Source organism: Clinocottus analis, unplaced genomic scaffold (genome assembly GCF_023055335.1).
Source record: "Clinocottus analis isolate CAN_PGR_092001 unplaced genomic scaffold, fCliAna1.0.p SCAF_14, whole genome shotgun sequence".
In the NCBI taxonomy this organism is placed as follows: Eukaryota; Metazoa; Chordata; class Actinopteri; order Perciformes; family Cottidae; genus Clinocottus; species Clinocottus analis.
Window position 1 is genome coordinate 15,404,460 of NW_027175865.1, and position 22,500 is coordinate 15,426,959.

General features: G+C 42.0%; 4 protein-coding genes across 4 annotated transcripts in view; 3 read left to right on the forward strand and 1 right to left on the reverse strand.

The window, feature by feature from the left end:
* The window catches only part of LOC137784681 (SH3 domain-binding protein 5-like), an 11,765-nt gene extending 10,406 nt beyond the window's left edge, over nucleotides 1-1,359 (reverse strand). The window contains exons 1-2 of the mRNA XM_068575536.1: nucleotides 935-1,359; nucleotides 311-373 (exon numbers count right to left, since the gene is read on the reverse strand). Coding sequence (XP_068431637.1) covers nucleotides 311-373; nucleotides 935-1,033 — 162 coding nt within the window. The 5' untranslated portion in view covers nucleotides 1,034-1,359. The remainder of the gene's footprint in view (nucleotides 1-310; nucleotides 374-934) is intronic.
* A 1,841-nt stretch (nucleotides 1,360-3,200) lies between these two features.
* Nucleotides 3,201-10,710, forward strand: mturn (maturin, neural progenitor differentiation regulator homolog (Xenopus)). Its single transcript, XM_068576148.1, has 3 exons — nucleotides 3,201-3,730; nucleotides 7,951-8,073; nucleotides 9,082-10,710. Exons 1-3 carry the CDS (start codon nucleotides 3,572-3,574, stop codon nucleotides 9,187-9,189), a joined length of 390 nt encoding a protein of 129 aa, XP_068432249.1. The 5' UTR covers nucleotides 3,201-3,571; the 3' UTR covers nucleotides 9,190-10,710.
* Nucleotides 10,711-11,791: 1,081 nt separating this feature from the next.
* Nucleotides 11,792-17,042, forward strand: LOC137784690 (E3 ubiquitin-protein ligase ZNRF2-like). The gene is made up of 4 exons (XM_068575549.1): nucleotides 11,792-12,505; nucleotides 13,905-14,000; nucleotides 15,032-15,137; nucleotides 16,151-17,042. Exons 1-4 carry the CDS (start codon nucleotides 12,178-12,180, stop codon nucleotides 16,206-16,208), a joined length of 588 nt encoding a protein of 195 aa, XP_068431650.1. The 5' UTR covers nucleotides 11,792-12,177; the 3' UTR covers nucleotides 16,209-17,042.
* An 823-nt stretch (nucleotides 17,043-17,865) lies between these two features.
* txnl4a (thioredoxin-like 4A) lies at nucleotides 17,866-20,339 on the forward strand. Its single transcript, XM_068575811.1, has 4 exons — nucleotides 17,866-17,965; nucleotides 18,143-18,318; nucleotides 19,623-19,726; nucleotides 19,830-20,339. Exons 2-4 carry the CDS (start codon nucleotides 18,166-18,168, stop codon nucleotides 19,999-20,001), a joined length of 429 nt encoding a protein of 142 aa, XP_068431912.1. The 5' UTR covers nucleotides 17,866-17,965; nucleotides 18,143-18,165; the 3' UTR covers nucleotides 20,002-20,339.
* Nucleotides 20,340-22,500: the final 2,161 nt, after the last annotated feature.

Sequence of the window (22,500 nt, forward strand, 5' to 3'; positions counted from 1 at the left end):
GCCGCCGCTTCAGTTTTTCCACATTTTCCTTCAGAAGCAGCTTCCTGCATTTCAATAATGTCCATCTGCACGAGACTTTCCGTGGAAACCGTTTCTATGTGATGACCTCGCTGCCGGGCGGGATTCCTGAAACCAACTGGAGACGAGATTATTCCTCTCTTGTTTAGAGTGAGAAAGAGAGACTTAAACGGCTCCTCGAGACGGGTGTTTTAGCTCAGTCGTGACTGGTAGTGTTTACCCACAGCGGGACACACACACACACACACACACACACACACGCACACACTGACAATAATGACAGTGGTCTTACCTCCAGCTCGCTCTCCCAGCGGTTGATGTCATCTGTGGACTGGTTCAACTTCTCCAGTTCTCCCTGTTTACAGAAAACATGGCAGTCATGGAAAGTGTGTGTTTGTGTGTTAAAGGGACAAACACATTCATTTATATTGATTTAAGATTCTACTAAATGTCCCGCACAGCTGAAAACGGTTCACTAAATAGTACCTTATGTTGAGTTAAACACTAGTTGTTCATATCATAAAGTAGTAATATTTCAGATTGACCTAGCTTCAGGTGTGTTTGTGTGTGCGTGCGTCTGTGTGTGTGTGTGTGTGTGTGTGTGTGTGTGTGTGTGTGTGCGTGTGTGTGTGTGTGTGTGTGTATACTTGAAAAAACTATAAATTCAGAATGAGCTTTGTTCATTGGGGTCATGTGTGTTCACATGGAATCTGACTGTGAGTGCACGTTGCTCTTACACACACAATACACAATGTACATTAAGCAAGACAATCAAAGACAACAGTAGTCAAAAATAGTGCAAAGTAGTGTGTGAGTAATGTGAGGTTTTAACAAAATTGCACACTGACTTCACATCTGTGTCTCAATGTCACTTTCACTGGCGGCCACATCTGGATTAAATGTGTAAAAATCCCACCTGGATTCTTGGATCCACTTCTCCCTCCTCTTCTTCTTCTTCCTCGTCGGCACACTGCGAGTCCTCCTCACAATTACTCCCACTTTGTAAAGGATCCATTTTAGGATATCTGAGGATTTCCTTCTCTTTTTTTGCGTTGGGTGAAAGAAAACGTGAAATATCTTCACTGCAAACAAAAGCGCGACGCCCGTGGTGCCGGACAGCAGGCAGGGGCGTCCGTCCTCTCTAACCTCTCCTCACGGCCCGCTGCATGCTTCAGACTTCTGCTGTTTAAAGGTTTCAGTGCGTTCAGAGGAGGAGAGGAGGAGAGGAGGAGCGGAGGAGAGGAGGAGAGGAGTCTGCTGCCTGCAGAGCGAGGAGCGCGTCTGGCCGCTGGGAGATCCGACGCGCGCACTGAGGGGAAGATCACAGCCTCGGGGAGAGGCAGCAGAGCAACCGAGGAGAAGAAAGTAAGAAAGTCACTACAGTGAGCCACGTGACTGCTTCTGGTGAAGACTTTCAAAATAAAAGACCTTTAAGCGTGGCAGCACTTTTATGTTAACAAGTGGGCCGACTGGTAGTTATGAACTCATGTGTAACGTGTTGACGCCATGTCAAAGATGATGTTTTGAAAGTATCTACAGTTATTGTTGGATAAAGATTGTGGCCATTGAGTCTTCAGCTGGGATACATCGTGAAACCTTATTTTGGTCTGTATTTTATGTTTCACTAGTATCTTTTTTTTTACTGTATTATAGCTTATTTCAAGCTCCCACATTTCTTTTTTTCTCCATTTTTTGTATTATTGATCCACTAAATAACTTAATTATGATATTTTGATACTTTATCATCTAATAATGTTTGTGGCTGCAGGAGTTAATACTTTCCAAGCTGCTTTAAGAAATTTGATGTATAAATTTATATTACTCTGGAAATAAGATACTCTTGGTTTTATCAAATATAAAGTACCACACGCTACAGTCCCATCTGTGGAGACACTGTACAGCTATCTATTTATAAAGCATTGCTCTATGTATTTTAATTGTGCCTTTGTATGTATTTTATTAATACTACACGTTGAAGCCATTAACAACATGTGATTTGTTGTTTATGTGTACTTGTACTAAAACACTGTATTAAATAATAGACTCTTGATGTACTTGATTCAACTTATATGAAGTTTTTTTCACCACGAAATCCATCTACAGTCCCCCAAATACCGCTTTTATTTTGGCAGGACACACGCCTCACGTGTTCCGGTCTTGTTGACGCTTCTTGAGGTGAACTTGACTGAGCTGCAGCGGGAAGGTGCGCTGGTTTCACTCGCCCTCTGGTGGCGGGGACCGCTGGAGCAGGGCGGGTCAGCCTGGAGGCGTCTCTGCAAAGTGTGAGCTTTAATTAATTCAACCACTGGTTTCCAGTATCATCGGTGGGAGGTCACTAGAGGTCGTGTTGGAGTCCAGCTGATACTTCTATAAATATTTTAGAATGAAATTGTATGCATTTGGAAAAGGAAACATGGATTAATTATTTATTTATTGCTGTTAATTAAGTAACAATGTTTTTGGTCAAAAGATAACAGCATGATTATGGATTATTATTATTATTATTATTATTATTATTATTATTATTATTGATGTTGTTTTATATATATTTACTATCTGAACAGGCGAGTTAATTCCAGACCAAGGAAAAGTTTGACAAAACACAAACAAAAAGATTCTTCGCACAAGGTCGAAGGTCAACCACTTATAGAGATTTTCCATGGCTTCCGGTCACGTCCTGAGAGTCTTTTCAGTAAGTTGTGCAATTGTGTTATTTCATTTGTTTGTCAGAAAAACACATTAAAACTATTACTAATGAAGAGTTAAGAGTGCAGGCCTGCTCATCCATAGCAAGTAAAAACAAGCCTACATTATGAGGGTATGATTTTACATACAATAAACTGGGTTTTTCAATTTGTAATTTGGGGGAAACTTAATCTAAACTTGTTTCTTTATTTTTTTTTAAACCGTATAGTTCGATAGTATCTGTCTGATGACGCGAGTGTTCTCCATGCACACACACAGCTCGTGCATACATGTCTGCATAATATCCCTATGATTGTTCTGCATATGCATCATGTCAAATCCCCGGGGATAACCGGCTGCAGGCTGGAACAGCGACACAGCGCGAGCCAGCGGCAGCGGCCTATAGGCTGCAGCGCCTCAGAGATGGACGGCTGCCCGGCTCCCCTGTTCGTCATCGCGTTTTTTTTTTTTCTTTTTTTTTTTTCCCAGCGTCCTCTCCTGCGTATGCATGCATGCGACCGACGGGGCTGATTTCATAACGTGGTTGGAAGGAAGAGAAAGGGAATGGGGCTTTGAGAAGCGGATGAGCGCCCAACACCCGCTCGCTTCTATGCACCAACACTGTCATCTCCATTCCCGGCGCCGTGCAGACGGCGCACCAGAGGAGATGCGGTAGTTTATAGGTGGAGGCTGCTGATGCTGCTGTCCGATCAGCTGTTTGCTGTGTCGTCTTGAGAGCATCATCGCCGGCGACGGCCAGAGAGACCGAGATCAAGCTCCGGAGCCAGGGACACGCGCAGACCCGGATAACGGAGAGAGAGAGAGAGAGAGAGAGAGAGAGAGAGAGAGAGAGAGAGAGAGAGAGAGGATGGAGTTCAAGCTGCTGGTGGAGGCGGCGGAGAAGTGGTGCTCCGGGAACCCGTTCGACCTCATCTTCGCCGAGGAGGACGACGAGAGGCGGCTCGACTTTTACGCAGAGCCCGGCGTCTCCTTCTACGTGCTGTGTCCCGGCGGCACCGACAGTTTCGTGAGTGAGCTTCTTCGCAGGGGCCTTTGGGTGTCTCGCGCTGCGCGTGTGCGTGTGCGTGTTCGTGTAGGTGTGTCGAGGGTGGCGCTGGAGAGGTGGGGTTGTCCTTCTTGGTCCCGGCTGATAGACGCGGGGGAGGAAGAGAGGAGGGGAGGAGGGGGGCCTTTTGGGATGATGTCATTTCAGTTTGGGTGCCCATCCCACCTACAAGCCTCCCACAATTCTGTCGACGGTGTTTTTTTCCCCCTTCATCATAATCAACTGCGATAACCCGCTTGAACCACAGCGACATCAAGCTGGCCAGGTTATAAAAACACGAGGCCTGGGAATTTCAAAATAAAAGCTCTGCAGAACATCATGTTGCATTAGGGCCAGAAAGAAGGCTTCTTATATTCTTATAAAGAACTTGATGTTGGGCGATAAAAAAAATAAGTGGCACATTGCTGCTTTTCTCTGACAATTTAAGTTCCGTTATATTCTTTTAGGCCTTTTACTGTCAAAAACACCAGACTAGTGAGTAGATAATTATCTCCAAAGCGACCACACTGATTGACTTATTTGTTTAGAGAGGTTCAGTTCTGCAGACATAAAGTCAATAATTACCAAGGGACACATTTTCATATCTTTATTTTTTTAATAATTATTGACAGGTCTCTGCTGTGATACATTTTACAAATAATCAGTGAATCCTTTTCAAACAAATGTTTGCCTATAGACAAAGTAAAGTTAACACATTTAACCACACGATGCTGTAAAGATGGTTTCTAATGACATCGCCTCACTGAACTAGCCGAGAAATACAAAATCCCTCCATTTTACTTCATTTTAAGTCCCATAAACACTGAAAACAATATGGAGGATATGAGCTATGTGGGCAGGTGTGGGAAATAGAAGATCACAATAGAAGATCACAATTTTGTAATTTTTTTTTAAACAAATATACCTTTTTGCTGAGATGATATCGTGGCTCGTTTAACCAGCTTTCAAAAAACATCTATAGTGACATTTTGTATAAATAATGATCAGCAATGTGGACAAAGACAGATGTCACAACACCTTGTTTTTGTATTGTACTTTTGTACTGAGGCCTAAAACCAGGAAAAGACAACACTTGTGCTGTACAACGGTACAAACAACATCTGACAGAGTATCTAATCTCACATTTCAGTATCGATAATGACTTCGCTGGGAGCTACACAGGCTGTCTATATCCTATTCCAGCAGTGTGGTGCAGTGGTGGTGTCGACCCGCCCCGCCGCCTCCTCCTGCCCCGTCACAGGGGCCGACAGGGCGGGGAGCAGATGGACACGACCCCCGGGGGGCCGAGGGGGCCGCTCAGTCGGTCGCACATTATTACGTCACACCGACCGTGCCGTGGTCTCTCCCACAGATAGCAGAGCGGGGGAGGCTCTGCATGGAGAGAGAGAGAGAGAGAGAGAGCGAGAGAGAGAGAGAGAGAGAGAGAGAGAGAGAGACCACAGCAGAGGGTTAGATAACAGGTACATTATGTGTCTAGTTGTCTCACCACCAGCTTCATTCTTCCCCTCCCTCCCTTCTTGTCTCACTTTATCTCCCTCACAGCTCTTATTTTCCTCCAGCTTTTGAATCAAATGCACCCCCCCCTCCCCCCCCCCCCCCCCCCCACACACACACACACACACATGTCACAGTGCTCTGTTCAGAATAACTCTCTGTCTCTCTGTTGGACCCTTGAGATGTAGATACTCTCACTGATCGATACTTCTCTCTCTCTCTCTCTCTCTCTCTCCCTCTCTCTCTCCCTCTCTCTCTCTCTCTCTCTCTCTCTCTCCCTCTCTCTCTCTCCGCTGGAGGGCGCTGTAGGGTGGGCTTGTCCACCGTAACAGGAGCACAGCTGCACATGGCTGTGCTCAGATATCGGTGACTCCCCTCAGGGGGACGTTTGGTGCTTGTCAGTCATCCGGCTCGGTGACGCCGGTCAGCAGCTGAACAACAGCAGCAGTTCTGCTCCTCTTTGTGGCTTTCATCTGCTGAAAGATGGAGGCTTTTTGCCGGCGCAGCAGAGGCACACACACACACACACACACACACACACACACACACACACACACACATGAGAGTCGTCCGTCAGTGTGGAGCTGGAACAACCGTCACACGAGCCGCGAGAGCCGCAGGGCTCCATGTAATCCTCGTCTGGACCCGTGAAAACAAAACGGACCCTCGGTGACGCTCACGTGACTCCGAAAACCAAAAGGTGTCCATCAATTTGCTCATCTAATCATGAGGATTGGGGCTGATTAATGGATGGATTGATAATGCATTCGTACATTAGGAATGTCTGTCACGACGTGATCATTTTCAAGGGTTTTATTAAAACGTTAATCATGCGTCTAAATACAAGTACCCTATTAAATAATAATGTAGTCGTTCATTAGCATCATGTTTGGCATGAACCTCTCACCTTATTGAAATATTAACTATATTTTAAGGTGCAAATGAAGGGGTGGTTTAAATGGTTAACATGTGTGCATATATTACATTTAATTAACATTTTACAATGATTAATTTACCCCAAATTAATGGTATGAATACCAAAATACTGTTAGGAATGTAACTCCCCTGATTTCCATCTGAAATCTTGAACTGAAATTCCAATAATCCCAAATGATTTTTCTGAAATAATCAACTCAAACATCACACTGAAAGGTTAACGGCAAAGCCACATTTGGAGCTCGTGCTTTTGTTTCACACCTGCTGCTTACTTCCTCCTCGTCGCTGCAGACTCGGCACCTCGCAGCATTAACACATTATCTGTAACAGTTCAGCCTTTCGACTCCAATTAAACGACAGTGAAAGAAAGCGAGGCGGGAGCGCCAACAGCCTTCAGCACAAGCAGATGTTCATGTGCAGAGATTTTAAAAAGGGGAAACTAGTCGCTATACATTTATCTTATTTCTCTCTCTGTATATTTGTATTATTTTATTGTAATTACTTGACGTTATTCTTTGTTTTTTGCTTTATAGTATGTTCCATGTTATAGATAGAGCTATCTAATCTCATTTAATCTGTGTGGTAATCTAATATCTGAGGAGGAAATACAATTCATTGTTGCGTAATGCAGTTTTATTGGCCATCAGCGGCGTTCATGACGTAAATCCTCAACAGCTCCGCCCTCAGACTGGACAGGCTTTGTGATCAGAAAGGAAGAGTCATGTTTACTAGAAATCTATCAAAAGTTTATTTGTGTGTGTGAATGGATGTTCATCTAATAAGCCCAACAAAGGAGCTTTACGCTTTACAACCTGAATGAAAACTCTGTTAATATTGTGTAAAAAGAGATTCATTATTAGCCAATGATTTATATTTATTTATATTACTTGATCTTTATCTCTACTTACTGTGAATAAGGGCTGCTGTAATCCCGTAATTTCCCCACTGAGGGACTAATAATCTTATCTTATCTTATGGTTTGGGAACAGGCAATGATGCATGAAGAAAGTGATCCGAATGTAGATCCATATTATAGGTTGCGACTTATTTTTTATTTATTTATTACCTTCAGTGTGTTCACTGTGTTAGGAGGACCGAGCAAAATAAGCTTTTCATTGTCTCGAATAACTGTCTGCTATCTGTACATATGACAGTGAAAAACATCTTGAATCTTGAATATTTAGCATGTTAATCCACATTTAGTGGATAACAGATTATGTAGCGGTCTGTATAAGTATCTCTAATCCTCGTTTGTGACTTATGCAGGAACTATTATTGTTATTTTCTTACACTTTGAGAGGGTAAATACTGAAAACCTTTGCATGTGTCACTGTAAAGAATCCTCATGTTTCATATATTCTCTCCTTTGTGCTGCAGGTAAAGTAGAAAAGTATCTCTATGTCTTGTTTAATTGCTCTCTTCTAGTTTGTATTTCTGCCCTGCATTTCTCTCCTGACCCAGCTTAACATATTTACTGGTTATTTCCTTCAAGTTGCTTCACTACGTTCATCCCCATGAAGCATCGCTGGTGGACGAAGCGTCACATGGCAATAGTTTATTTTGTATGAGAAATGACGCTCTTCCCCTTCACGCACGGGCTGAATCCATGGATTCCTTTCAGTGACGTCGGGTGAAAACCTCGCATGAGTAAAACCGATCTGCTCACAACTTGGTTGAACTCACGCGATGTTTTCGCCGTGAGGTGTTTGGGACGAAGCCGACTTTTCCTCATGTGTTGTTTGTGTCTGCAGCACGTGTGGAGCGAGAGCGAGGACTGCCTTCCCTTCCTGCAGCTGGCCCAGGACTACATCTCCTCCTGCGGGAAGAAGACCCTGCTGGAGGTGCTGGAGAAGGTCTTCACGTCCTTCAGGCCTGTAAGGGAACAAACTGTTTTCTGCTTTTCACCCCGGTGGCTTCACTGATTTTCTTTTGGGTCCGTTACAGCCCTGACACACTCTGTTCTCTCCGGTACGAACAAAACATGTCAAACTCCACCCAGAGTTCAGACGTTTCAATGTTGCCTTGCTTGTCGGAAAATGTGAGAAAACAAAAGCAGGATGTTGAAAATGATTTAAGGCAGTTTTTTTGTTTTTTTTTATGAATTCTGAGAATATTTTTGTTATTTCACATTTAAGAGTTCTTTTAAATTTCATGGAACCTCAGATTTAAGATTTAAGAGCTGATTTGCTTGACACTTTCTCTCACAAGCTTTTTTTTTGACAAATAGGAATAAGAATGAAAACCACAATAATTACAGGACTTTAAAACATATCAAATATGTGATACTTGTAATGGTGCACTGTGTAATATCACTATGCAACATTATACTTTATTTTTCTTTTACCCTAAAAAAAATCCATGAAATCAACATTAATTATGTGTATATATTGTTCAGGGCATCTTAATATTTTATTATATTATTATAAGAAAGCAAATAAGTTGGATCACCCCTTTAAGATCTTTGACGTGTTTCAGTGGTACAGAAAGGATTAGTTAAGGGTATCTTAAGGGCTTAGTATAGGAAATTAAGTGAAAATACAAAAGTATTATGATAAAATTATACTCCACGCTATCGAGCAGATACATATTTAATATATTAGTTGATTGTATTGTGTATTGATAATATGTATCTGCAAAGTATCTCGTAACTGAAGTTGCATAAGTATGAATATTCCACTACTTTATGTGCAGTATGTCGAGGAAAATATAGTTTAATTATGAATACAAAGCTGTAGATCATGTTCTACATGTGACCAAGTGTTTGGCATCATTAAAGTAAAAGAACATGTGTTTTACACACACACACACACACACACACACACACACACACACACACGTCTTCATGTTACCGTACAGCTCAACCTTCTCCTTCTCCCCGTTAGCTGCTGGGTCTGCCAGACATAGAAGACGACAGTTTCGAGCATTACCACGCTGACATGGAGGGGGAACCGGGGCCGGACCACCAGCAGATGGGGGTCAGCCAGCAGTAGTGATTCGACCCCCACCCCCCCAAGACGAGGCCTGCGGCTGTGTGTGAGGAAAAGAGCGGCTCGGAAGCTCCGGGGGCCTCATCGACCATCGACCCAAACACCTAAAAACACACACATACGTATACGGCCAACTCGCTAACGACGCACCACCATGTTCTTGAATGTCTCCGTGGCTTTGCTTCCCAAAGAGTGCACTGTGTTGCACTGCGTTGACCCCCGCCCCTCCCCCCTGCAACCAAACACACAAACACACGCACACAAACACACGCACAAAGATTGGGGCTACGTGAGCCGTACCATGTCCAATGCAACTATCGTAATCATTCACCATCTGGTTAGTTAAAGTTCCACAGCGCAGCAATATTACATCAGCCTCAGCTGGCTTTGTTATGCAGAAAAACAGTCAGATTGTTTCTGCAATGCACACATACCGCCCACCCGCCCCCGTGGCTTTGGAGATGAATGTGACAGATAACCTACTTTCTCTGCCTGTCAGTTGACACGGAGGACACTCGAGAGCTAGTTTAAAGACAAACGGGTGGAAAACTGACGGTTTGTGGCCGCGTGAGGCAACTGAAGTGTTGCAGATAAAGAGAGGGAAGGAAGGAGGGAAGGAAGGAATGAAGGAGGGAGGGATAAGCGGCGCAAAAGTTTTCCACTTCACGGCGGGAGCTGAGGGATGTACAGCTGTGACGTAGATTCAGAGAGGGGAAGCTCTCAAGCTATCCAGTTTCAAACACGCGGCTAAAATAGTCTAGTCTGGGTTATAATCCAAAGCGTTTTTACGCCTCGTGTGGAAATCCAAGTGTGCAGCTTTACGGTAGCATGGATCATTTCTTGAGGTGTGTTTCTTAATGTTTCTAAGGCAGTGCACCTCTAAGCGTTAAGCGTCACTAAATGAGGTCGTTTTTAATCAATGTTACTATCATATGACCGTCACAACAAAAGGCCCATGCTGCAGCTTAAGCACTTCCTGTTTTGGGTGTCTCACTGTCACATGACTCCTTTGTTCTGCTGTCCCGTAGTCTTCCTGGTTGTTGGTGGTTCGCAGTTTGTCCTCTTTAGTCGGCGCGCGTCTGATGAGGTACCTTCCTCAATCGAGAAGAAGAGAAATCTCTCTGTTTTTTTGCGTGTGATGTTTTGAATTGACCGGCGCCTTCCGAGGCGTTCTCTTAACCGTGAGCATAAATATGAATATTAAATGCACACACCCAAAAATCCCTGAGTGATATCACGGGAGGGAGAGAAGATATTTACTGACGGACACCCTTCCGCCTGCCCTGTTATCGCTAATCTCACAGTGTGTTGTTGTATGTCACATCCAGTGCACTGCAATGCTTCAGGCCTTCACTAACCCGACCCACGAGCAAGACTGTTTCAGAGGTTTATCTTTAGCCTGTTTACTTTTGGCTTGTAAATGTGTGTCTTTTTATTGCCTACTTGAATGTTTCTCATGCAGTGTTTCTTCTGTTTGTCCTCCGATGTGTGTTAAATGGTTCAATAAACCGTGTGAGCAGCGTTCCCTCCTGCGTTTATTTCTCTTCTTTGTCTTCATGGCAAAGTTAATGCAAACACAAAGCACCAAACATGGAGGGCTTTCCATATCACAGTGGACTGGTGAACTGCTGCCAACAGCCAGCCCGCTGGTGTTACTGGGACTGACGTCACGTGCCACCTGACAGGCCCACTCGGAGCCGCGTGAAGCTGGAAACGAGGATGTGACAGCAGACAGGAAGCGGCGCCTTGGCCTTCAATGTAAAATCACAAAAGACGTCTGTTTATGAGGTTTCCAGCAGTTCAGATATACATTTATTGTTTCTGCTTTTGCGATAGTTACTGTCCATATAAAGATATCACACATGTTACACTTTTATAGATTAAACCGAGCTTGCATTAAAAAAAAACAAAACACTAATCATTTCAATTGGTGCAATATAAATACATGTTTAAATACATTTCTGTCTGTGTATATAATACTGCTACTATATGTTCTTTACTGTATTTATTACTGTTTTATTGTTTATTTATATTACTTTTTTTAAATTCATTTTACTTTTACTATTAGCTCTGTGTCTCCTGTGTGCACTTTACACGTCTGCTGCTGTAATCCTGCAATTCCCCCACTGTGGGACTAATAAAGGATTATCTTATTGTATCTTATTTTATATGCCGTCTATGGATTAAACCACACTGAAGGAAAAATGAGCTCCAGCTAGCAAACTGCATTACACTGTTTGTTCATGCACCAATACAATGATCTAATAATCTGTGGGGGAAGATGTATTGTGATACCTTTAGAATTTAATTAAATACTTTAACACAACCACTTTATTACTTTACACAAATGCAAAGGCAGGACATGAAGGGGCAACAGAGACCATGGCAGACACAGATACAGGCTGCTTTAGTCCAACTACAACAGTAACTTCCAGTTTGATGTTTTCCCCCCACACTTAGTGGCGCGTCCATGACTTTTACTTTGAAGGCGGCTGTGTGTTGTCCTGGTGAACTTCGGGTAGTCTGACGGCCTGCCTCGCAGAGAGGAGGAGCGCAATCCCCGCTTATATTTTTCTTTTCAGACGGCCACAGTTGAGCACAAAAACAAACTTGAAGCAGACGAGCTGCGACTCAACACTTGGGCCAATGTCCTCGTCTGAGGTGGAGAACTCCGCTGCTTTTACCTGAAGAGATTTTTCCTTTTTTTTGTTTTTTCATTGTTGGAAAAAGGGAAGGGACTCTGCCAAGAAAAAAACCCCCAAAACAACCATTTGGAAATGATGTTACGCTTCAGAAAGTGCGCACTTTACGCACCATGAAACTTTAAGATGTTGGATCACTTCACCTCTGTTGTTGTCCGCGTGTCAGGCTTCATTTCCTTTGTTGGTGTCAGTGTTTCTGAACTCACTGAAACCATGTGTCGTGGCTAAATACTTTTAAAGCGCACACACACACACATACACACGCACAAAAAAAAAGACTAGAAGCAGCATGGGGGCCAAACAGAGCAGCCCTGCATTTGATGGCAGAACTCGGGCTTATTCCAGCTCTGATCTCCCATCTGGAAACTCCAGCGGAGGGGGACGCATTGCGGGGTTCAGGTACACCAATGGACCAGATGGCCCACGGATCCGTTACACAGGCGGAGGGCCAACCAGCTCGGGTCTCAGTATACGGGCTGGCAGCAGGTCGGGGTCACACGGACTGAATCAGAGCCTCGATGGCACGGATGGTGACGAGGAGAGCGAGCTGCCACCTGAGGGCCACAGGTTGCTCATCGGGTCCCTGCCGGCTCATCTGTCCCCTCATATGCTGGGAGGTAAGACTGTGACGCGTGGTGAACAGTCCATAAAACACCTGGAAAGAAGTCAGTCTCACGCAAACCAGTGATATGTTATTGCTCTGTGCCTTTAAGAACTTTTTAATCTCCTGATTTCCTTATTCTAAGGTTATTATTGTTAATGTTTGTTGTTTTTGGTACACTGTAGTGAGTCCTTATCTTATCCAAGGGACATTGTTTCATCTCACGTGGCCTAACTGTAACATTTCTGGTCTCATGTGCTTCAGACACCCAGTGTGAGTTTAGAGTCAACATGTTCGTTCATGTTCAAGATATCATAAGCTATAGGCTACCCATTACTGTCAAAGTTGCTTAGTATTTTCCCATTTGACACGAGACACCTGGCATATGGTAATAGCAGTCTGATGACTGACTGAGCCCTTTGTTTAGCACTTCTGCACTTTTATTGTAGCCACAGGTGGCTCGGCTGTACTTTACTGTCTTCTTTGGCCTCTCCTCTGTCTTGCAAAACACGGCCTGTTATTCTCTCCGACTGAGAAGGAAGAGTGCATTATGTAGGTCAGCCGATAAGAGCTTCCTGCTGGTTACACATTGTCTGACACACACGCGCATGCACACATACACACAAACACTTCCTGAATTGACACGCCAAGATGTTTGTCAACTGGTCGGTTGTCTCCAGACAAAACAAAACGCAAACTTAAAAGGACTTATCACGGCGCTCCAACATCCACGTCATGTCCATGTGAAAACTCCATTTTACAGTGTTTTCTAAATCCTTCTTGATGTTAGAGCTCTTGTAATGCACCAATTTCCTCGTCTTTCATAACATGGTCAATAAAAACATTAAAGTTTTTCCCCTCCCTCCAATTTCCTGTAAATTCCAAGATGAGGAAGTCTAATCATTAAGAAGCTCTTCAATAACCTTTGCTCATCAGATCCATGTGATTGTTCCCCTGCAGGCCTGACATCGTGCCCACAGGATTATCCTCCCTTTCAAACACATGACACAACACAAACACGAGGTTCACAACACATGCAAAGATAATTATCGACTGCGTGTATAATGAATTTGTCGTTACTGTCTGGACGGCGGTGTTACACTGACAGACAGAATGTTAGCTTATCTCAGGTCAAGCAGCCGGCTTATCAATATTTATGCAGCTGAGAAGATGCACAGAGGGGGGAATTAATAACTGACTTTGTACATTTCATACATGCGGTGCATAAAGTTGTTTACAGCAGACAGGGAGATGGCAAGTGCACGGAGGCGAGAGACCATGCAGGTCTATGTAAGATCAACCGCATGATAACTGTCCCACGCCCTCTGTTGTGTACATATCAATAAAATGTAATGAGAGAGAAGTGGGCACACCTCTGTCCTCATGTTCTCTTCTCTTTGTGTTTTCTTCCACAGGTTTCCACTGTCCTGTTTGCTCCAAGTTTATGGCATCGGATGAAATAGAGAAGCACCTGTTCATGTGTTTCAGCAAATCACGGCTCACCTACAACAGTAAGAAATCAGGGTGAAAGTGCGAGGGGGCATGGGATGTTCTTAAAGTTGAAGGATTCTGTGTTGGTTTTGGGCCGCAGCCGAAACGTTAATCTGTTTTGCTGAACAATGGTAAATCAGATGTCCGTATTCAGATACTTTACTCAAATAAGTACATCAAAGTTGTACTTGAGTACAGTACAAACATTCGGCCATTGCCTCTGTGCTCCCTTCCTTCGTCACAATGGTAAGTCATATTGTTTCTACGACTGGATCGTAAGGATGATCATTAACTAATATACAAAGTCTTGCATATGCAGCCGCTCATCCACGCAGCCACCTATATGTATGTGTGTTGGCTTCCTGCCGCTAACACACAGACACACATTTACAGACACACTCACACACACACATGCAAATACAGTTGACAGCTGTCACTATGCACACTGTCTGCAAGGAGAGACTCCGCAAGCTAGACAGTGTAACATGTATGAGAACAAGAGTAGATCACGCGTACACAAACACACACACACACACACACACTCGCAGCAGCATGCATGTTACTGAGAAATGTACAGTACGTGCAGTCCACACACTGCTCATCACTCCTCACCCAATGCAAATATGTTCTCGAGTGCATTTGAATGAGTCGATCATACCTGTCCTGCAGGATTCATGTTTTAATGAGCACATAGAAATCTAAAAAAGAGTTCAAGTTACTCCTTCGCCTCTGGTATTGACATCAGGGCCTGTCTTGTTAAACAAAAGAAAACTTCATCATACCTGTTATTTAAAACAATATTAATTACATAAAGAAGATAGCAACAACTGAACTATATTTCAAATAACACAACCTATTCCCACTGGAGACGGCATTGTTTACTGAAGAGGGAAACCAGTTGTCATCTGGGAAACAGACGACAACTGGGGTTCTGCTACCAAAGGTTAAACAGATGGTTGTGCAGGATTCAGCGACTGAACTGAACATCTGACGCACGGTTTGGTGCGCGCGGCGACTCTTCCCTCAGTTCTGTGCGTATTGTCTTTCTCAGAGGACATCCTGTCCAGAGACTCTGGGGAATGTGCCATCTGTTTAGATGAGCTGGAGCAGGGAGACACCATTGCCCGGCTGCCCTGCCTCTGTATCTACCACAAAGGGTAACTAACACGCACAAACACACGTGAATGAACAGATTGTGCATTTGTGAAACTATTTACGACCACAAATTGTAAACAGTCACGACTTCCAAAAGCACATTTTTAGATTACAAACATCAGACATCAGGAAAAAACAAGCATATGTCTCATAATGTCAAAATATTCCTGTACAGATGTTACTAGATTGTCAATAGCAATGCAAGAAACATAGTCTGTATGTAGAGAGTAGACATAGTAACGCATTGGTTTGTGTGGAACACAGTTTTGGGGCCTTGAATTTGACATTTTAGCCCTCGCCATCTTGGTTTTCTTAACAAAAATACTCTCTTGCTAGTTTATTTATTCATTGTTCATTGACAGGAATAGTTTGACATTTGGGGAAATAAGGTTATTCACTGTTTTGCTGTGAGTAACAAGAGATGAGAGACACCACGCTCTTGTCTGCATGCTGAATATGAAGCTTCCACCAACATCTGGTGAGCTTTAAAGGGGCTGGGAGGCCATTATTGAATCATAGATATATATATATATATATATATATATATATATATATATATAAAGACTGATATATAAAGACTGATATGAAGTATGGTGTCAACCTTCTCATCAATCCTTCAGCAAGAAAGCAAATCGGTGCAGCAAGAGGCCACAACTATAATATCACTAATATCAGTTTGTGAATGAAACTCCTTGAAAACACACACACACACATACACACACACACATGCACACATATTGCCATCCAGGTAATGAGATAATGTATCAAATAAGAGATAATTTGATGAAATGAATAGAGATGTTTATTGTGTATAATTTCATTTGTAAAATTAATACACTCAGCTGTTTCCTTGTGTATATATTGAGCATTTTTCATCCCTGTTTTTGTGTGTGTGTGTGTGTTTGTAAGCTGCTACTACGACAAACAAATTTCCCTTGGGGAGAAATAAAGTATATATCTATCTAAATGTAATTCAGCTCATTTGTTCACCCTCCTCTTCCTCTTCCTGTGTCAGGTGTATAGACGAGTGGTTTCAGGTGAATCGCTCGTGTCCCGAGCATCCCGCCGTCTAGGAGCTGCAGGAGCACGGAGGCAGTCTGCTGTACATCGCTGTGTCATCGCCCCGACCTCGTCACAACGGCGCCGGTTCCAGCTGAGCCTCAGCGCTCCTCAGGGATCGGAAGACATTGTTGTGCACAAAAACTTTTTCATATCGCCTCATGGAATAGCGGCGTACTTTGGATATGTTTCTCTAAGCGTCGTGGGACGTTCAAAGAACCACCAGTCGAGTCATTTTATCTCCAGAAAATATGTGAATGTTTCCTCGTGCCTCCTTCTGGCCTAAAGTGGGTTTCATGAAACCTGAATCGTTTTGCTGAACAGGGTGTGGTTTTACAGCAGAAGACTTGTGTAACAACACGGTGCGAGAATCACGTCTCTTTTCAGCAGAGATTTAGATTGAGAGACTGTTCAGACTTGATCAGAAGGCTGATGTTGTGCAATGTAAAAAAAAAAAAAAACCAGCCATTCACAGTTAGAAATGCCTTTTTTCAGCTTTAAGGGATGATTACAGTGTTGATCGTTGTTAGGATATAGATCTTAATTCCTTTGTGAAATTGTCAAAAATATTGTCAAACAATCATGTGTCATTGACCAAATAGTCTAACGTGAAACAGTCAGACTTTGTTAATCTTGTGTCCATTCAGAACCACTGTAATGTGATTGTGTAGTTTAGTGGTGGAGAGAGAGATAGGCTGAAACGTATCTAATGATGATTCAAACTTTAAGGAGTGCCATAATATGCTGCTATGTCATAGACTGGAACGTTTTCTTATAACCTTTGATCCTTTGTTGTTTGTTGTTCTTTCTATTTGTACTGTCAGGTTTTGCACAACAATAAATGTTTTGTCTTTGTGTCTATATACTGCATACAAATTAGTAAACATGTTTATCTAAAGGCATAATTTGTACACCTATCCTTATGAAATTGAAATGAGTCATTTTCTTTCTAAGATGGTTGAAGACCAAATTAGGTAATAAAACTGTTTAAAAAAATAGAAGATTACCAAACTTCTATCAGGTGAAGACGGCAGTGAAGATAAGCATTGACTCGCTAGAAGTTGGAATGCGCAAACATGGATGACATTGATTAAATGTTCTTTCTGTTTGTTGCAAACTGTGCAGTCTGAGGAAAAGCTCATCTTTGTTTGTTGTTTAGCAGAGATAATACCTCAGCAGTTCTTTGACTATATCACAGAAGGTATTTTTTCTTATCATAAAGTCTGGTTCCAGGAAAAGATAGCTATTTTCTGAAAATACTTTCCTAATTTTTACTTATTGCACTATCTTAGACTGAAACCACACGTTAGATAGTTTAAAAGAATGTTTACTTCACTAACTTTCTTCAGCTTATTAATGTGATATATGGCAAACGTTAGGTCATTGTATTGATTGTAGAAGTCTTAGAAACTTGAAGATTCACCTTAAATAAGTCAAAAACAAAGAGTCTATATTTAGTATATTTTAATTGGAGGTTTTTGTTTGCTTTTTTAAATCAAAGATTATGAATATATAAGTAAATAAGATGTCCGAAGCAATATTGATTTCAAACTCCAGAAAGTTATAACATCAATATTGTAATTTTGTAACAAACAAACACTACTCATACGCGTGACGCAATCACGTCGTGGACACGTTGTCGCTGGGTTGATGACGTAACGCGCACAGAGCGTAACATTTACGGAAACGTACACAGCAGAAGCAGTTTTGTCCCATTGTAGTTATCAAGCTACGCTTTTAATACGCATTTCCTTTTATTTATTTCTATAAGGTACGTTTTTAGGATTATTATTATTATTTTATTTGTATTATCTAATACGTTCCAATGTTTCCAGATGTCAATTCAAACTCGCGAGCTAGCTAGCCTAGCTGTAAGTTAGCTAACGTTTTCTGCACGAGCGGTCTCTTAATTTGATGCCTGCCTGAATCCTTTGTGTGTGTTTTTCAGGTGTCTGACGGCTCGGGTTCAAGATGTCGTACATGCTACCACATCTCCACAACGGCTGGCAGGTGGACCAAGCCATCCTGTCCGAGGAGGACCGGGTCCTCGTGATCCGCTTCGGACACGACTGGGACCCGACGTGCATGAAAATGGACGAGGTTCTCTACAGCATCGCTGAAAAGGTTTGATTCATGTCTGCTCCGAGCTTTCTACAGATGACATGGGTTTAGTCAAGAAATAAAGGTCACTTATTCCCCTTTTCTCCCTGTTAAAGGTTAAAGGGGTTGTAAGTGTACAGATTGTAAAGCCCCCTGAGGCAAATTTGTGATTTTGGGCTATACACAATGTATTGAATTGACTCAAAGTGGCAATCCTCAAGAGTTTAGTCCTGGTTGCTTTAGGTGTGTGTGTGTGTGTGTGTGTGTGTGTGTGTGTGTGTGTGTGTGTGTGTGTGTGTGTGTGTGTGTGTGTGTGTGTGTGTGTGTGAAAAATAGTTTAATTTAATTGTATAACATTGTTGAAGTAGCTGAAATAATAAGATTAGAGATTAATATTTCTGTTTCTTAGAAAATGTGTGTGTGAGAAAAGATTGAGTGACAGTATTTCAGTGATCATGTTTTATTATATATATATATATATATATATATATATATATATATATATATATATATATATATAATTACATTTTGTGATGGTCCTTATATATGGAATAGATTAATTTGTGCAGGTTTATTCTGTCTGCTAAAGGGATTCATCACTATTTATCAATGTGCACTATTTTACAACTGCGACTCCCATTACAGTATGTTATGTTGGGTATGTTGCTCTCAGTCAGCAGTTTGTAGACCATTTTCCGGACACGCTGCCCAACTCTAAGTAAGGCTCTTAAAAAGATGAGGCATTGCAATACTTTTTCTTAAAGATGTAACTTATACTCTTTTTTTAAGCTCAGTTAGCTATGCTCATTTTTCATACTCGTGCACTAAAAAGGTGAGGTATTGCAGGTCATAACATTCAACTTTCAATGCAAATGTATTTATAAAGCACATTTAAAAGCAAACAGTTAGCTGAAGTGCTGTTTAATATGAAATTAAAACATTAAACGACCACATAAACAGACCAGTTGAACAGACAAAAGGATTTTGAGACGGGGTTTAAAGAACAGGTAGTGTTCCAAACATGCAGGGGTAACTGGGTGCAGAGTTTTGGGGGCTGCGACTCTAAAAGCAGAGATCTCTTCTGAGTTTCAGCTGTGATCTTGAGACAACCAGAAGCAACTAGTCAGCTGGCCTGTGTGTGTGTGTGTGTGTCTGTGTGTGTCTGTGTGTGTGTGTGTGTGTGTGAGTGTGAGTGTGAGAGAGAGATTTGCAAAAAATAAATAAATCGTGCAAGATCTTTATTTTAATTCAGAAACTAACCTTTCCCCGTTCATAATTATACATTGATGGTTTACGATTGTATTAATATTCCATATACGTCCCGACAGGTAAAGAATTTTGCCGTCATCTACCTGGTGGACATCACAGAAGTGCCCGACTTCAACAAGATGTACGAGTTGTACGACCCCTGCACCGTCATGTTCTTTTTCAGGTAAGTCGCTCAATGTCTGGTTTGGCTGTACGAGGAACTTCTCTCATGAAGATGTGTATCACTGTTGAGGAACAAATTCAGAACTTCACTTTTTTCTTCCCAGGAATAAACACATCATGATTGATTTGGGGACCGGTAACAACAACAAGATCAACTGGACAATGGAGGACAAGCAGGAGATGATAGACATTGTTGAAACGGTGTACCGAGGAGCCAGAAAAGGAAGAGGTCTGGTGGTGTCTCCAAAGGATTATTCTACAAAATACAGATATTAATCTTTTTTTCTTTTTTTTTACTTAATCTTTTGAGATTTTTTTTGTTCCTGATTTTTTTCTTTTTCTTTTTGTGATGACACAGACTTACAGAAGTCATGGAAGATCTCTTTCTACATCTTTTTTTTTTTTTTTTGCCACTGAAACAGGACAATATTCTTTACATTGAGCGATTTTGTGTTTTTTTTGTGTAGACTGATGTTTAATTCAGTTTCAACAGGTTGTGTGAGTCTTTTTTTAAACGACTCCATTCTTGGAAACAGGTGCTTAAGAAACCAGACGCCGAGTAAAAGTCCCCATACTTTATTGTAATAAACATGGATGGATATTTACATATTAAAGTCTATTGTCCTAGGTCCTTTCAGTTTTTCACTTTGTCTTTTCAGTGTGACTATAGTCAGGAAAAAGTATTTCAGATAATTTATTTAGGTCAAACATTATACTGACTGAAAACAGTGAAGGAATATTTAATCATTTAATTCAATTAATTCAACAACAATTATATAGTTTGTATGCTGTGTTCACCTTGAAAGAAATCTGATGCCTCAAAAATGTCAAAGTTTTTTTGGTGCAACTCTCGACTGTCAACACTTGAACCTGGAGAGTGCAGTTCCCTAAAATGTCCTCCAGGTGGAGCCAGAGATTCAGCGTCACTGAATACATTCCTGTAATACTAAATCTTCAGAGCGCTTATTTACTTCTGAATGGAGTAGTTTAGGGAGTTACTTTGTCAGGAACTATGTACAAATACATTAAAGAGAAAGTTAACCTCTTACCTGTAATGATATTTAGCAATTTAGATTGTTTTTTAGATTTGGACTTTTTTGATACACTTAACTTGGACATTTTTGGACATATGCTATATTTTTTTATAGAATTTTGTTCAACACCATTTAATGAAAACGTAGACATTATTCTATGACTATTCCTTTTTTTCATTATACTATATTATTACTTTTTTCAATGATGCTCAAACAAGTCAATTGTATGTTAACAGGAAACTATGGATCGACCTAGTTTTTCTCAATAAAAGTGCTTCGACCTTTGGCAGCACTCAGCCCAGCTCATGAATTATCCTTTTTCCAACAAAGATGGTTAAAACTTATTCTCAGCTCGCATGGACTTCAACTCCAGTTGGAACTTCTTCCATTGCTTCCTGTTTATTTTATCTTGCACACTTTTCCAACTCATTCACACTGCTCTGCTGCTGCTTCATCCAAATTAAAGCCTGCAATCCGGTTTACTATCAACCTCTCAAGAACCAGCATTCTGAAAGCTCTCCCTGAACTAAAAGGACAAAGCACCTACTGTAGATATGCAAAGCAAAAAAAGGGAGATTTATATGCAATATTACTTTTATATTGATAAATTACAGGCCTAGCTTCTTCCACTGGGTCTCTAGTTTCCTCACAGTTTCCCGCAGGTAGCAATAAGAGAATGATATAAATAAGATGGCAAAGAGAAGAGGAAGTAGAAAGCTGACATTGGAGTCAGTGAGAGAAATATCAGTGGATGAGTCATTAATATTGGTTAGCTGTCAGCTCTCTGTAACCAGACACCATGCACTACTTGGGAGATGGATTCAATTTGTTGAGTGACAGATGAGGTGAAAAATGCTGCGTCTCTCAGTCAATATGGACCAAAGAAAGACAGAGATCCTCTCCAGAGTGAAGCCGACCTCTTCGCCTCCTGAGTGAGACAAGGCGGGAGTCACTTGGCATAAGACACACAATGTCAGAATCAATTCTTCTTCAAAAGAATTCATTGTACTGTCTGTCTCTGGTCCTGAAACACCAACCAAACAAACCCCACCTCTAGGGGGGAGAGCTGGAGGGAGAGACGGGATGGCTGGAGGACAGCTGGCTGCCTAGAGGAGGTGAGGCAGGAGAAAGGAGAGGGAGGAGAGAGGAGATGAGGGAGGAGAGAGGAGGCGACGGAGGAGAGAGGAAGTGAGTGAGGAGAGAGGAGGTGAGAGAGGAGGTGATGAAGGAGAGAGGAGGTAAGGGAGGAGAGATGAGGTGAGTGAGGCGAGAGGAAGTGAAGGAGGAGAGAGGAGGTAAGGGAGGGAGGAAGGAGAGAGGAGGCCGATAACTGCTGCTGTGTCCGCTGCAAAAACAAAATACTGTGACCATACTGAGCTGCTCTCCAGTAAAAAACCACATCATCTCTTAAGTATCACTTTTTTGGGAACCCCCAAAAAATAATGTGTCTTTTATAGTGATGGAATTCATTTTTTTAACCATAAAAATATAAAAGCTTGCGCACACAGTGACCTCATCATACTATAATGTGTGTACACTGGCAGGCACGAGTGTATCTACAGTTCAAAATGAACTAATTTTGTCATCTTTCTTTGTGTGTCGACCACGTTGAGGACCTATAGACGTCCCCTCCGGGCCTCCCATGTCCTTTCCACTTACACTAACCTACAGTCTGGCATGCTCCTCTCTTTGTCTGGCCCGTCCCTGCAGGGCCTGTGTACATCATTACGCACTGGCCTCA

Bases quoted from the DNA above. Each gene is read 5' to 3' on its own strand.
- mturn (XM_068576148.1), top strand. From the start codon at position 3,572: ATGGAGTTCAAGCTGCTGGTGGAGGCGGCGGAGAAGTGGTGCTCCGGG. The intron at 3,731-7,950 runs GTGAGTGAGCTT...TTGTGTCTGCAG, and splicing joins CCGGCGGCACCGACAGTTTC to CACGTGTGGAGCGAGAGCGA. The intron at 8,074-9,081 runs GTAAGGGAACAA...TCTCCCCGTTAG, and splicing joins TCTTCACGTCCTTCAGGCCT to CTGCTGGGTCTGCCAGACAT.
- LOC137784690 (XM_068575549.1), top strand. From the start codon at position 12,178: ATGGGGGCCAAACAGAGCAGCCCTGCATTTGATGGCAGAACTCGGGCT. The intron at 12,506-13,904 runs GTAAGACTGTGA...TTTCTTCCACAG, and splicing joins GTCCCCTCATATGCTGGGAG to GTTTCCACTGTCCTGTTTGC. The intron at 15,138-16,150 runs GTAACTAACACG...TTCCTGTGTCAG, and splicing joins CTCTGTATCTACCACAAAGG to GTGTATAGACGAGTGGTTTC.
- txnl4a (XM_068575811.1), top strand. From the start codon at position 18,166: ATGTCGTACATGCTACCACATCTCCACAACGGCTGGCAGGTGGACCAA. The intron at 18,319-19,622 runs GTTTGATTCATG...ACGTCCCGACAG, and splicing joins TCTACAGCATCGCTGAAAAG to GTAAAGAATTTTGCCGTCAT. The intron at 19,727-19,829 runs GTAAGTCGCTCA...TTTTCTTCCCAG, and splicing joins ACCGTCATGTTCTTTTTCAG to GAATAAACACATCATGATTG.